Here is a 13,383-nt window from a genome sequence, read left to right as displayed (position 1 = left end):
ATATATATATATATACACACACACACACACAAATGGCCAAAAAGTGCATGAAAAGATACTCAACATAACTAATCATTAGTGAGATGCAAATCAAAACCACACGGAGCTACCACCTCACACCCATTAGGATGGTTACTATCAAAAAATTGAAAAACAATTATTGATGAGGATATACAGAAATTGGAAACTACATGCTCTGTTTGTAAGAACGTATAAAATGGTGCTGCCATTATGAAAAATAGTATGGAGGTTGCTCTAAGAATTAAAACCATAATTACCATATGATCCAGCAATTCCAATTTTGGGTACATTGTCAAAAGAGCTGAAAGCAAGATCTTGAAAAGATATTTGAACACCCATGTTCATGGCAGCATTATTCACAGTACTCAAAAGGTGGAAGTAAACCAAATGTCCACTGATGGTTGAATGGATAAACAAAATGCTATATATACACACAATGGAAAATTACCCAGCCTTAAAAAGGAAGGAAGTTCTGACACACAGTATAATATGAATGAACCTTGAAGACATTACGCCAAGTGAAATAAGCCAGTCACAAAAGGATGAGTACTGTATGATTCCACTCACGACATATTTCATAGTAGTTAAATCCATAAGAGATAGAAAGTAGAATGGTGGTTGCCAGGGGGTTGGGGAGCAGGGAATAGGAAGTATTACTGGGAGGGTACAGGGTTTCAGTTTTGACATATCCAATGAGTCCTGCAGATGGATGGTAGTGATGGCTGCATAACAGTGTGAAAGCACAGACACCGACCTGTACACCTAAAACAGCTGAAATGGTAAATGTTATGTATATTTTGCAACAATTTTTAAAAAATGAGTAATTTTATTTTTTTATTAAAAATATATTTAAAAAGGCTACGGATCTCTTTCATGAGAAAACCTATAAGGATATGCAACTCTGTGATTTGAGGGCAGAAGTTTTGCTCCAAAACTCTCGTGAACATGAAGGCTACAAGGACTCTTTCCCTGCTCAAAAAGCCTAAAGGAAACACGCCCAGTCTACACCTTGTCCTGTATTTTATCACCAGTCAGGGCTGTGACTACCTGTTTCATTTTCACGTGGGTATGTTTTGGTCCCGCCATCAGCATGTCTCCTCCCAAAGGGCACATGTCAGGCTCTGTGTCTATCACTGATTCCCCACAGTGACCAGCACAGCATTATGCATTTACTCATCACTTATGTTTCTGAACACACACTCAGAAATTGCCAGAAGAGATCAATTTGGCAAACGGAAGAGCATCGGCCGTAGCTATTAGTGACGCCTCCCTGTTGGACTCTGAAGAGGCATAACCACAAAGCAAAAAGCCACACCACTGCTTGGGTTCGCAAAATGCCAGTTAGGGAGATGCTGTTTACATTTTTTAACTTTCCAATTCTGTTGGCTCTAAGCAAAACAATTTATTTCTTGTGTAATTCTGTGAGGTTCTCTAAACTGTGATTCACAGCATTTGAAAGAAAAATAAAATTGAAAAGACTGTCCTTGTGGAGTTAATTTACTTCCAAAAATGAGTCTGGCACACGGAAATGCTCTGCCCTCTTCTGCAAAGGAACTGTAGGTGAGCCAGGTGAGAGAACACAGAGCTATTCACCACTCACTGCTGATGACTGGGGAGAACCCCGGACCACAGAAGACTAAAAATACGTGCATTTCTCATTCTATACTAGAAGCAAAAAGGCAACAGTGGAACTTACAGTTAAAATTCTTTTTAAGGAAACTGTGATGCTTTGCAACATAAACTGAAAACTATCAAATTGAAAAAATGGAAACTTTCAAAGACAACCTTGAAAGCAAAAGAGTTACCTTCTTGTCAGGTTTTGGTGCATTTTGAATAGAATTTAGAGCTTGCCTTTTATATTCAAGTTTCTCATTTAGTTCTCGTAGCTTGTTTACAGCAAAGCTGGCTTGTTCATTAATCCGGCTGGTGCCTTCGTCTACAGCTTCCTCACCAGCCTCGACTCCCGGGCCCTGGGGGAGAGAGTCACATGAGCCACACTACCTTCTGACTCTGGCTGCTCAGCCATTATTCCTAGCATACAGATTCTGTATCATTGCACTACACTGTACCCAAGTACTGGATTCCACTGAGACTCTGGGAGAAAGCCCCGGAGCAGGCTGCTTTGCCTCAGCAAAGTAACAAATCAGAGTTATCTGGAACCGAAGTAACTGGCATTCAGGACTGCAGCGAAAAAAGAAACATATTCCATACCATTCTCTTCCAAATGGCACACCCAAGGGAATCTGCTTGGAACAAGGGAAGGCAACTGAGTTCTCTACCTAGCTCAACCCGAATGATTTGTGCCTAATCCTGGACAAAGACACTGAGATACGTTTGGCTTCCTTTCGGGCTCCAAAGAATATTATAGAAAACTCATGCAAGTCCCTTTAAAATAAAATTTCCAAATTCCCGTTAGTGAAAGCATTTTCGGCATACTTTGTTCAGTCCTTCTCTTGAAGATGTATTTTACAAACCAACAGGTGGATCATTTTACAAGTAAAACGGTCAGCATTTCCAAGTGACTTAAGATTCATAAACAACTGTTTAACTTTGAAAAGTGTGGATAGATTACCAACAGACGATGTATAAAACAGATTTGTGCAAGGCACTGGACAGCTGAGAACAGTCTTCTGCTTTGTTTATACTCCTTAATGTACTTCCAGAATTTTTTCTTCTAATTTTTAGTAATTGTAACAAACGGTAAAATAATTTTTTTCAAACAAAACTGAAGTATTAATAATTCTAGAAAACCAAGCTGTTTTTATTTTTGTAGGGTCTTTCAAATCTTTATCCATGAGTGTATGTATCATGACATAATACACAGACACATATTCTGTCTTTTCCATATAATTTACAATGCTGCTTATTAAGGGTATTGATTACAGTTCTCAAAATTTTAATTTTTATGGCTGTATAGTATCCTAGGAATTGATAGTACAGAGGCAGATTCCTACTGTTGCTGCTGCTCTGGGTTGATTCTGGTTTGCTATCCCAAATACACTAAAACAAACTCCATTATACATAAACTTTTCTACCCTTTAGTTATTATCTTAAGATAAATTTCTAGAAGTAGGATTATCGTTATAAAAGAGTAGGCACTTTCAAAAGGTCAAGATACATATTACTCTTCTTTGAGTCCTAGGTGAAGTTGGATAATTTTTCATGTTTGTTTATTATCACCTTTCATATCAACTGTCAGTTCACGACCTTATTCAATTTATCTATTGGGTATTGACATTTTTAATTAATTTGAATAACCTCTTTTACAGCACTGGCAAATTAACCATTTTAATTTTTGAGGGAGAGAGAGAACACAGTTAAAACAAACTGGCCAAATAAATTAATTAATTAATAATAATAATAAAACTGATCTATCTTAAAAATAAGAGGCAATGAGTAGTGACTTTTGGACCAGTTTGGTGGTGTTGCACACTGAAAGTATAAAGAACTAAGTAACAAATCTTTTAAAAACTCTGGAGGAATGAATTTAACAACAGTTCAGAGACACCAACTTCTAATACCAGCAAGAGCAAGCACTTGATTCCTCAGGGCTTGAGATATCACTGGGCAGAAAAAAGCCCAAGATGAATTATAATGTTTCCATGTAGGGTGACTATAAAACATTTGTTTCTCTTTGCACTTTCACAAATCTTAAAACTCACGTAAATGACAGGTGGCACCTGGGGCTCTCCCACTAAATGACAGTACACTTAAGAAAACTGGACTTCAGGTGTGGCTGAGCAAGGTTTTCTTTGGAACATCTTACTTACATCTGATGTTTTAAACTCCAAAATATTTCCTGTAACTCCTCCCACACTCTCTTTCCCTCCTCGTTTCCCAATCCTTTGACTATTCTCAGGCTACACTAAGTTCTACTGATTCTCTTACCCGGCCTAAGCCACAAATGTCCTACCCCACAGGCTTTCTGCCTTTGTATTTTGGGGGTGTGTCTCAGGTAGAGAGGGGGCTGTGAGGTCTCTGACTCAACACCAGGCGGTGGTAGTCGGTTGTTCAGAAGAACAAGGGGAGGGGCACCTGGGTGGCACAGCGGTTAAGCGTCTGCCTTTGGCTCAGGGCGTGATCCAGGCGTTATGGGATCGAGCCCCACATCAGGCTCCTCCGCTGGGAGCCTGCTTCTTCCTCTCCCACTCCCCCTGCTTGTGTTCCCTCTCTCGCTGGCTGTTTCTATCTCTGTCAAATAAATAAAATAAAATCTTTAAAAAAAGAAGAAGAACAAGGGGAGGAGTGTGCAGTTTCTACTTACAGTCCCGTACATTCAACGATGACGAGGTGCACCAGATTTGGCTTATACAATATGAGCCTACCCGACCATAATCAGAGCTTAACTACTGAGAAGGGAAGAGAAAATTAAATGTGACTCACCAGTTCATCCTTGCTGGAAATCAACTGTGAGACATGTTTCTCTTCCTCTTTTATCATCAGTTTCTCATACAGGTCACTGACAATAAATGAAGGGTAATACCTATCCTTTAGGGTTTCATAAACATCTCCCTGGATTTTGCAGAACACTTCAATACCTTTATTTCCTACAAGACACTGCTGGATTTCTTTGTAAAGTGATTTTTCCACAGATATTTCTTTGCTTTCCACAAAAAAATTCTGGTAAATTTCACCAACTAATTGTGGGATTTCATTCTGAAAAGACAGGAAGATGAAGAACAAGAAAGGTAAGAAATATCATCTCTGATGAAAAGGATTATCTTCAGAATTCTCTACATTTCAGGGGCGCCTGGGTGGCGTAGTCGTTAAGCGTCTGCCTTTGGCTCAGGGCATGATCCGGAGTTCTGGGATCTAGACCCGCAACAGGCTCCTCCGTTGGGAGCCTGCTTCTTCCTCTCCCACTCCTCCTGCTTGTGTTCCCTCTCTCACTGGCCGTCTCTCTCTGTCAAATAAATAAATAAAATCTTAAAAAAAAAAAAAAAAAGAATTCTCTACATTTCAAAGGAAGACATGTGGAGTGTACACAGGTACCAGTGTGGCTCTTTGCTTTTCTATGCACATTCAGAACCAAGGGGTAAGAGTCAGACCCTGAAAAGACAACTGGCTCCTTAAAATGAACACTTCAGTTGAATAGTTAACAAATGTAATTTCTTTGAAACGCTGGAAAGAGAAAAATGACAACAGTTCTCATCTTCAATGGACTCCTTCTTGTATATCTGAATTCTGCAGCTCAAGTATCAGCTAAATTCAATTTGGCTTTTTAAAATCTAATATAAATAATTGGAAGTGCCACTTCTCACTGCAAAAAAAAAAAGAGTCAGTATTGTGTAATTTAAGAAAATAAGAAAAATGTTCTTTCAGAATGATGATTTATTGCATTATAATCAAGCTTATTAGACAGCTTAGCCTTAAACGTTACACTTAGGTCACAGCAAGCCTGCTTCGCAAATACAAATCTCTCTTCTGGTTAACATAATATTTATATTTCCTCTAGACACATCTCATTAACTCTAGGAACGTTATACAAAGTCTTCAACAGGAGTGAAAAATGAAGACAGGGGCGCCTGGGTGGCTGAGTGTCCAACTCTTGGTTTCAGCTCAGGTCATGATCTCTGGGTCTTAGGGCACTGCCGCTCAGTGCGGAGTCTGCTGGAGATTATCTCCCTCCCCCTCCCCCTCTGTCCCTCCCCAAGCTCACGCTCTCTCTAAAATAAATAAATAAAATCTTAAAAAAAAAAAATGAAGACAAACAACTTAATGAATGAAGACTGTGAATTCAACAAACATCCCAGAACTTTTACATCCAAACCAGTGTTCCTAGGTCAAAACAGCGAGTGTTGCATTTGACAAAGCTATATGCTCTATTCCACTGAANTGAAGACAGACAACTTAATGAATGAAGATTGTGAATTCAACAAACATCCCAGAACTTTTACATCCAAACCAGTGTTCCTAGGTCAAAACAGCGAGTGTTGCATTTGACAAAGCTATATGCTCTATTCCACTGAAATCTTTTGAATTGTTTTCAGTAGTTTAGAAAAATTCTTTAGATTGCTCTTTGCAATATTCCTTTGAGAGCAGCCAAAAGTCATTAGGAATCAAGTCTAATAAATAAAATATATAATGAAGTGGGCAAAAACAGTATTTGGTAAAATGAGGTAATTTGTGGCTTACAAATTAACAATTTGAGGAATTTCTAAGAAGATTTAAAAGTCCTATGATAGTTAATTTAATTCCTCAACCAATGAAGTTTGTGGGGCGCCTGGGTGGCTCAGTCTTTAAGTGTCTGTCTTCAGCTCAGGTCATGATCCTGGAGTCCCAGGATGGAGCCCCACATTAGGGAGTCCCTGCTCAGCAGGGAGCTAGCCTGCTTCTCCCTTTGCCTCTGCCCTCCCCCTTCTAATGTTCTCTCTTTCTCCTTCTCTCTCTCAAATAAGTAAATAAAAATCTGTAAAAAAATAAAAATAAAAACAAGGTACTTCGTGATTTATGATGTATTTTAACTTGGTGTTCAGTTCTACCAACACTCGTATAAAGTGCAAATAGAAATTTGATGTACCCACTGCTCTTTGCGCTTATTTTAATAAGCCTCTCAAAATATATGTATTATATGTGTTATACATATTGTTCTGCATATTTATAGACACATATAAACATACATATTTCAGTCTTTAATCTTTAAGTGTATTGAGACCTTGCCAAGTGCAAAACACAATGCTTATTGTTGGGGTTTTCATTATAAGAGGTTTCTATAAGCAAAAATGTTCTTTTGTGTTTCTTAATTCAATCATATTTTATTTTTTAAAAGATTTATTTATTTATTTGAGAGAGAGAGAGAGAGCAGGGGAGAGGGAGAGAGAAAATCCACAAGCAGACTCCCCACTGAGTGCGGAGCCTAATGTGGGGCTCAATCTCAGGACCCTGAGATCATGACTTCCGCTGAAACCAAGAGTCAGCCACTAAACTGACTGGGCCACCCAGGCACCCCATTAATTCAATCATATTTTAAATGAAATAAAAGAAGGACAGTCGTGTAAAATATGCACATGATGATGTTAAAATTACAAGGTTATGAGATTGAGGTGCACGTGGCAAGATCAATTCACTGTAACAGCAATGTGGATATATATATATCAGTCTTTTTATGATGTGTTAAAAAAAAATATAACTGCCTGAAAGTAAATTCAATATTTTGGTAGATTTGTAAGTCACTTTTTCCCTTGGCTACACATTCAAAAGCATCTTTTTTGTAAAATAAAATCAAATTTTATTTACCATTAGGGGCTACAATACAATTCCATTATTATATTTTGTTTTAAATAGTCTTTTAATGTATACTTATCTTACAGCTTCATTGAGAAACACAGATACACTGCCTAACATGCAAGTTTTCATCAGCTAGTGAACAATATTCTTTTGATGCTGTATATATTACCTTGTTAGCACTCTTTAAATATTCCACAGACTCCCAAAAACTAATCAAAGCTCTCTTGTCCATCCTTTCCATGTACATTCGAAAGTGCTCTCGGTAGGAAGTACTGGCCAAGATATCTTCAAACTGAAGAATCTATTAGGGAAATTTAAGAAAAAAGTTAAAAATCAAATTTTAATTATCAGTTTACTTTAACTTCCAATGGATTAGTTTCTACATGGGGGGGGAGAGTCTCATTTTTTAAGATCGTAGTCAGTGTAATATGGTATTTCTCTCCACTTCTTAAATTTTNTATAAAGTGCAAATAGAAATTTGATGTACCCACTGCTCTTTGCGCTTATTTTAATAAGCCTCTCAAAATATATGTATTATATGTGTTATACATATTGTTCTGCATATTTATAGACACATATAAACATACATATTTCAGTCTTTAATCTTTAAGTGTATTGAGACCTTGCCAAGTGCAAAACACAATGCTTATTGTTGGGGTTTTCATTATAAGAGGTTTCTATAAGCAAAAATGTTCTTTTGTGTTTCTTAATTCAATCATATTTTATTTTTTAAAAGATTTATTTATTTATTTGAGAGAGAGAGAGAGAGCAGGGGAGAGGGAGAGAGAAAATCCACAAGCAGACTCCCCACTGAGTGCGGAGCCTAATGTGGGGCTCAATCTCAGGACCCTGAGATCATGACTTCCGCTGAAACCAAGAGTCAGCCACTAAACTGACTGGGCCACCCAGGCACCCCATTAATTCAATCATATTTTAAATGAAATAAAAGAAGGACAGTCGTGTAAAATATGCACATGATGATGTTAAAATTACAAGGTTATGAGATTGAGGTGCACGTGGCAAGATCAATTCACTGTAACAGCAATGTGGATATATATATATCAGTCTTTTTATGATGTGTTAAAAAAAAATATAACTGCCTGAAAGTAAATTCAATATTTTGGTAGATTTGTAAGTCACTTTTTCCCTTGGCTACACATTCAAAAGCATCTTTTTTGTAAAATAAAATCAAATTTTATTTACCATTAGGGGCTACAATACAATTCCATTATTATATTTTGTTTTAAATAGTCTTTTAATGTATACTTATCTTACAGCTTCATTGAGAAACACAGATACACTGCCTAACATGCAAGTTTTCATCAGCTAGTGAACAATATTCTTTTGATGCTGTATATATTACCTTGTTAGCAGTCTTTAAATATTCCACAGACTCCCAAAAACTAATCAAAGCTCTCTTGTCCATCCTTTCCATGTACATTCGAAAGTGCTCTCGGTAGGAAGTACTGGCCAAGATATCTTCAAACTGAAGAATCTATTAGGGAAATTTAAGAAAAAAGTTAAAAATCAAATTTTAATTATCAGTTTACTTTAACTTCCAATGGATTAGTTTCTACATGGGGGGGGAGAGTCTCATTTTTTAAGATCGTAGTCAGTGTAATATGGTATTTCTCTCCACTTCTTAAATTTTAAATGGAAAAAGTTTATTGAAGTTTCAAAATGTACATATTCAATAAATACCAATTTTCAATTAATCATCCACACAGTCAGCAAAAGATCTGTTTGGCATCTACCCTGTATCAGGCACATTTCTAAGAAATGAAACAGACAAAAATTCCTGCCCTGTGGGATATACTGCCAAAAGCAACAGATGCTCATAATAGAAAAATTGAAGCGAAATGTATAAAAAAACCAGGAGGCTGGAATCTAATAATTTGGCATTTTTGCCTTCCATCCTATTTTTTTTATACAGCTGAGGAAAATTATTTTATATCTTGCTCTTTTGTTTATAGTATCACATTCATTTAAAAAGTCTTTTGTAAGCATCATTTTAATTGGTTCATAATATTACATTGTATGAGTGTACCCAAATTACTCCTTTGTTTACCATTCTGCATGCTTACAGAAAAACCACATCCGGAGACACAGTGTGCATAATCTTGAGCACAGGCTCAAGAGTTATTATTCATAACTCAATTAGTTAGGAGAAATGCCTCAAATTAATTTAGAAGGAACTGAAGCCCCATATCTTTAGCTCTTAGTTAGGTTTTTTAAAAAAGACATGTAAGTATAACTCAAATGAAATGAAAAGAAAAACTTATGTTTTAAGATTCTTAAAATTTAAATTGTGGCAATTGGAAGTTTTTTGGAAATGTTACCAGTAAGATCTTTCCAAAATCAAGTGTATATAATTAACACAGATTCAACTCTTCTGCCAACACTGAGCCCTCAAGAGGTTTTGTGAGCAGAAAGGGGCAGGCATTTTTCTAACAATTTCTGGTAACTAATTAAAGGAGATAGGCATTTTTCTAACAACTTCTGGTAACTAATTAAAGGAGATAGCCATCCTATGCTATAGATCACTAACCATTAGAGTCTATAAATATTTCAGACGATTAATATTTAATTAGTTTACTAACTTTGGAAGATCACAGTGTGTATCTTTATGTAAACCCTACCAGTAAAGCACTTTGAAGTACAAATTCTAACTTTACATGGTCCACAGAGGTTTGTAGGAACCATATCAACTTCGGCTAGGGATAACAGATCACTAAGAAAGCTATCAATTTTTAGTAGAAAGGGTATTCAACAAAATCTAAGGAAGTCTTCCCAGTATAATTTTCCTTGGATCAAAATGGATCAAAATGAATTCCAAGTTAGAAATTAAATTCATATATTTGCAAAACCAAGTTCAAAATGTCTTCTAAAATATTAGCCATTTTTAGATTTGTATTGTGTCTTATGAATATTCTATGCTCAGTTCCAAAAGTACGAATACATATAAATAAATGACAGCAAATATATCTCAAGTATAATTAAACATCTGATATATCTCTTCCTTGGCTGGTGGATTCGCCAAATTCTCTGCTCCATTTGTTTTTTTCTTTTTTCTTATTTTTTCCCTCCTCTTGAAGGAGAGAAGAGCATTTCCCTGTGTAACACGTGCACTAAGGGTGTGGGTCTGGCCGAATTTTGTGACTTCTGGCAACCAGTGGGGCTTAAAGCCTGTAGTTCCAAAGGTCAGCAGACTAGGCTCAGATAGAGCCCCGGGGGAACTGTGCTGCTGTTGGAGAGAAGACCAGCAAACACCTTGCAGACAGACAGCACAGAAACAGCGATCTAGAAGAGCACCTAGGGTGCATGGTGGGGAGGTTATTCACTCATTTCAGAGTGGATCCCAGAGAGGCAGTGTTCATGGAAAGACCACTCTGGGAACAAAGGAACTGGCCATATCCATCTCCCTCCCCCACCCCTCAGCATAAGTGCAGGGACTCTGCAGGAACCCGCACTATGCCCTCACTCATTACCTAACTTGCTTATACCAAGCACCCCGCTAACCCTGTGCTCCAGTGGAACTGTCCCTCCCAGTCATGCTGGCCTCAGTCCCAGGGCTGCAGGCCCCCTCCCCCAGAAGACCAGCCCAAACTCCTGCTCACACCACATGTCCCAACTCAGGAGTTGTGTAGTTCTGCTGGCAGTGGTGCAGGTCTCACTTCACAAACAGACCAAGCACACCTAGTTAGAACGTGCCACATTTCAGGCAGGGACCAAACACTGCCCATGATAGGTAAAGACAGCCTCTCCAGATAACTGGCCTGAAAGATAAAGCAGCCAGAACACACACACCACATTTTGGAGACACTCCCAGAAGTACCAGGCCTTGGGGAACAAGGGACACTACATGGCAGGGCACTATGGGACTTCTTCTTCAGAAGGCCATTACCGTCAAGAACAGAAGATATGGCTGACTTTCCTAACAGAGAGAAACAGGCAGAGATGTAGACAAATTGAGAAGACAGAAATTTATTCCAAATGTGGCTCAGTCAGTTAAGCATCTGCCTTCGGCTCAGATCATGATCTCAGGGTCCTGGGATTGACCCACATGGGGCTCCCTGCTCAGCGAGGAGTCTGCTCTCTCCCTCTGCCCTCCCCTGCACTCGCTCATGCACACACTTTCTCTGTCTCAAATAAAAAAAAGCTTTAAAAAAACATGTTAAAAAAAAAAAAAGAAATTTATCCCAAATGAAAGAATAGGACAAGGTCACTGCCAGAGATCCAAGTTAAACAGATATCAGTAACATGTCTTATGGAGTATTTAAAGCAATGATCATAAGGATACTCACTGGACTTGAGAAAAGAGTGGAGATATGAGCGTCTTATACAGAGATAAAGAATAACAAAGCAGAGATAAAGGGTTCAATAAACAAAATGAGAAACATGCTTGAAAGAATGAACAGCATGTGGAAGCAGCAGAGGAATAAATTAATGATCTACAAGACAGAGTAAGGGAAAGTAATCAAGGTGAACAAAAGAGAGAAAAAAGAACTATGTAAAATGAGAATAGGGAACTCAGTGACTCCATCAAATGTAGTAACATTTGTATTACTGGAGTCCCAGAAGAAGAAAGAGAAAAAGGAGCAGAAAATTTATATGAAGAAATAATACCTGAAAACTTCCTGAATGTGGGGAAGGAAACAGATATCCAGATTGAGGAGGCACAGAGAACCCCCAACAAAATCAACAAAAGCAGATCCACACCAAGACATATTGTAATTAAACTGGCAAAACACAGTGATAAAGAAAAAAGTTTAAAAGCAGTAAGACAATGGAAGTCAGTAAAACCCCATGAGGCTATCAGAGGACTTTCAGCAGAAACTTTCCAAGCCAGAAGGGAGTCGCATGGTATGTTCAAAGTGCTGAAGAGCAAAAATCTGCAGCCAAGAACACTCTATCCAGCAAGCCTATCATTCAGAATAGGAGGCGACATAAAGAGTTTCCCAGACAAACAAAAACTAAAGGAGTTCATGACCACTAAACCAGCCCTGCAAGAAATAGTAAAGGGGACACTGAGTAGAAAAGAGAGACCAAAAATGATAGTACATAGGTAGGAAACACCAAAGCAGTAAAAATGAGTATTTTAGTTTAAAATCAGTCAAGGAACTCACAAAAGGATGTAAAATATGATAACATATACCTAGAACATGGAGAGGAGAGAAATAAAAAATGGGTTCAATTTAAATAAACATGAATTTAATATAGATTATTATATGCAGAACAGGTTATATACAAACCTAATGGTAACATGTATCAAAAACCACTAATTAATATGCAAAGAATGAAGAGAAAGAAATCCAAATACATCACTAAGGAAAACCAGCAAACCATGAAAGAGAGAAAGACAAGACCAGAGAAAATCTTCAGAAACAACCACAAAAGAAATAAAATGACAACAAATATATCTCTATCAATAATTACTTTGAATGTAAATGGACCACACACTCCAATCAAAAGACATTCTGTGACAGAATGCATAAAAAACAAGACCCATCTAAATGCTGCCTACATGAGACTCATTTTAGACCTAAAGACACCTGCAGATTGTGGGGTGCCTGGATGGCTCAGCCAGTTGAACATGCAACTCTTGATTTCAGCTCAGGCCTTGATCTCAGGGCCACTGAGTTCGAGTCCCACAACGGGCTCCATACTGGGCATGGAGTCTACTTAAAAAAAAAAAAAAATGACACCTGTGGATCGAAAGTGAGGGGAGGGAGAAACATATGTCATGCAAACGGATGTCAAAAGAAAGCTGGAGTAGCAACACTTATATCAGACAAACTAGACTTTAAAACAAAGACTGGAGGGGGAGGTTAAGATGGCGGAGGAGTAGGGGACCCCTTTTTCAGCCGGTCCCCTGAGTTGAGCTGGATAGGTACCAGACCAGCAGGAATATCCACGGAATCAGCCTGAGACGCAGGAAGATACATCTGGATCTCTACAAATGAACATCTCCAGCGCTGAGTATCGAGGTACGAAGCGGGGAGCCNAGCGGGGAGCCGTGAAACGGCGCACAGATATCGGAAGCTAAACAGAAGGGGGAGGGACACGCCGTGTCAGGGCGCCGGGAAGCGGTAGCCACCTGCAAGGGGGAGCGGTCAGACCGCGGACCCGCACGCT

At 38.3% G+C, this 13,383-nt stretch overlaps 1 protein-coding gene across 1 annotated transcript in view; it reads right to left on the bottom strand.

Moving 5' to 3' along the window:
- Positions 1-13,383, bottom strand: part of SNX25 (sorting nexin 25) — a 144,655-nt gene that overhangs the window by 24,911 nt on the left and 106,361 nt on the right. The window contains exons 9-11 of the mRNA XM_034647767.1: positions 7,418-7,549; positions 4,405-4,677; positions 1,782-1,991 (exon numbers count right to left, since the gene is read on the bottom strand). Of these exons, the coding sequence (XP_034503658.1) occupies positions 1,782-1,991; positions 4,405-4,677; positions 7,418-7,549 (615 nt within the window). The remainder of the gene's footprint in view (positions 1-1,781; positions 1,992-4,404; positions 4,678-7,417; positions 7,550-13,383) is intronic.

Source organism: Ailuropoda melanoleuca, chromosome 18 (genome assembly GCF_002007445.2).
Source record: "Ailuropoda melanoleuca isolate Jingjing chromosome 18, ASM200744v2, whole genome shotgun sequence".
Lineage (NCBI taxonomy): Eukaryota > Metazoa > Chordata > Mammalia > Carnivora > Ursidae > Ailuropoda > Ailuropoda melanoleuca.
The sequence above is the reverse complement of the archived record's forward strand: the minus strand, read 5'-3'. Positions and strand labels throughout refer to the sequence as shown.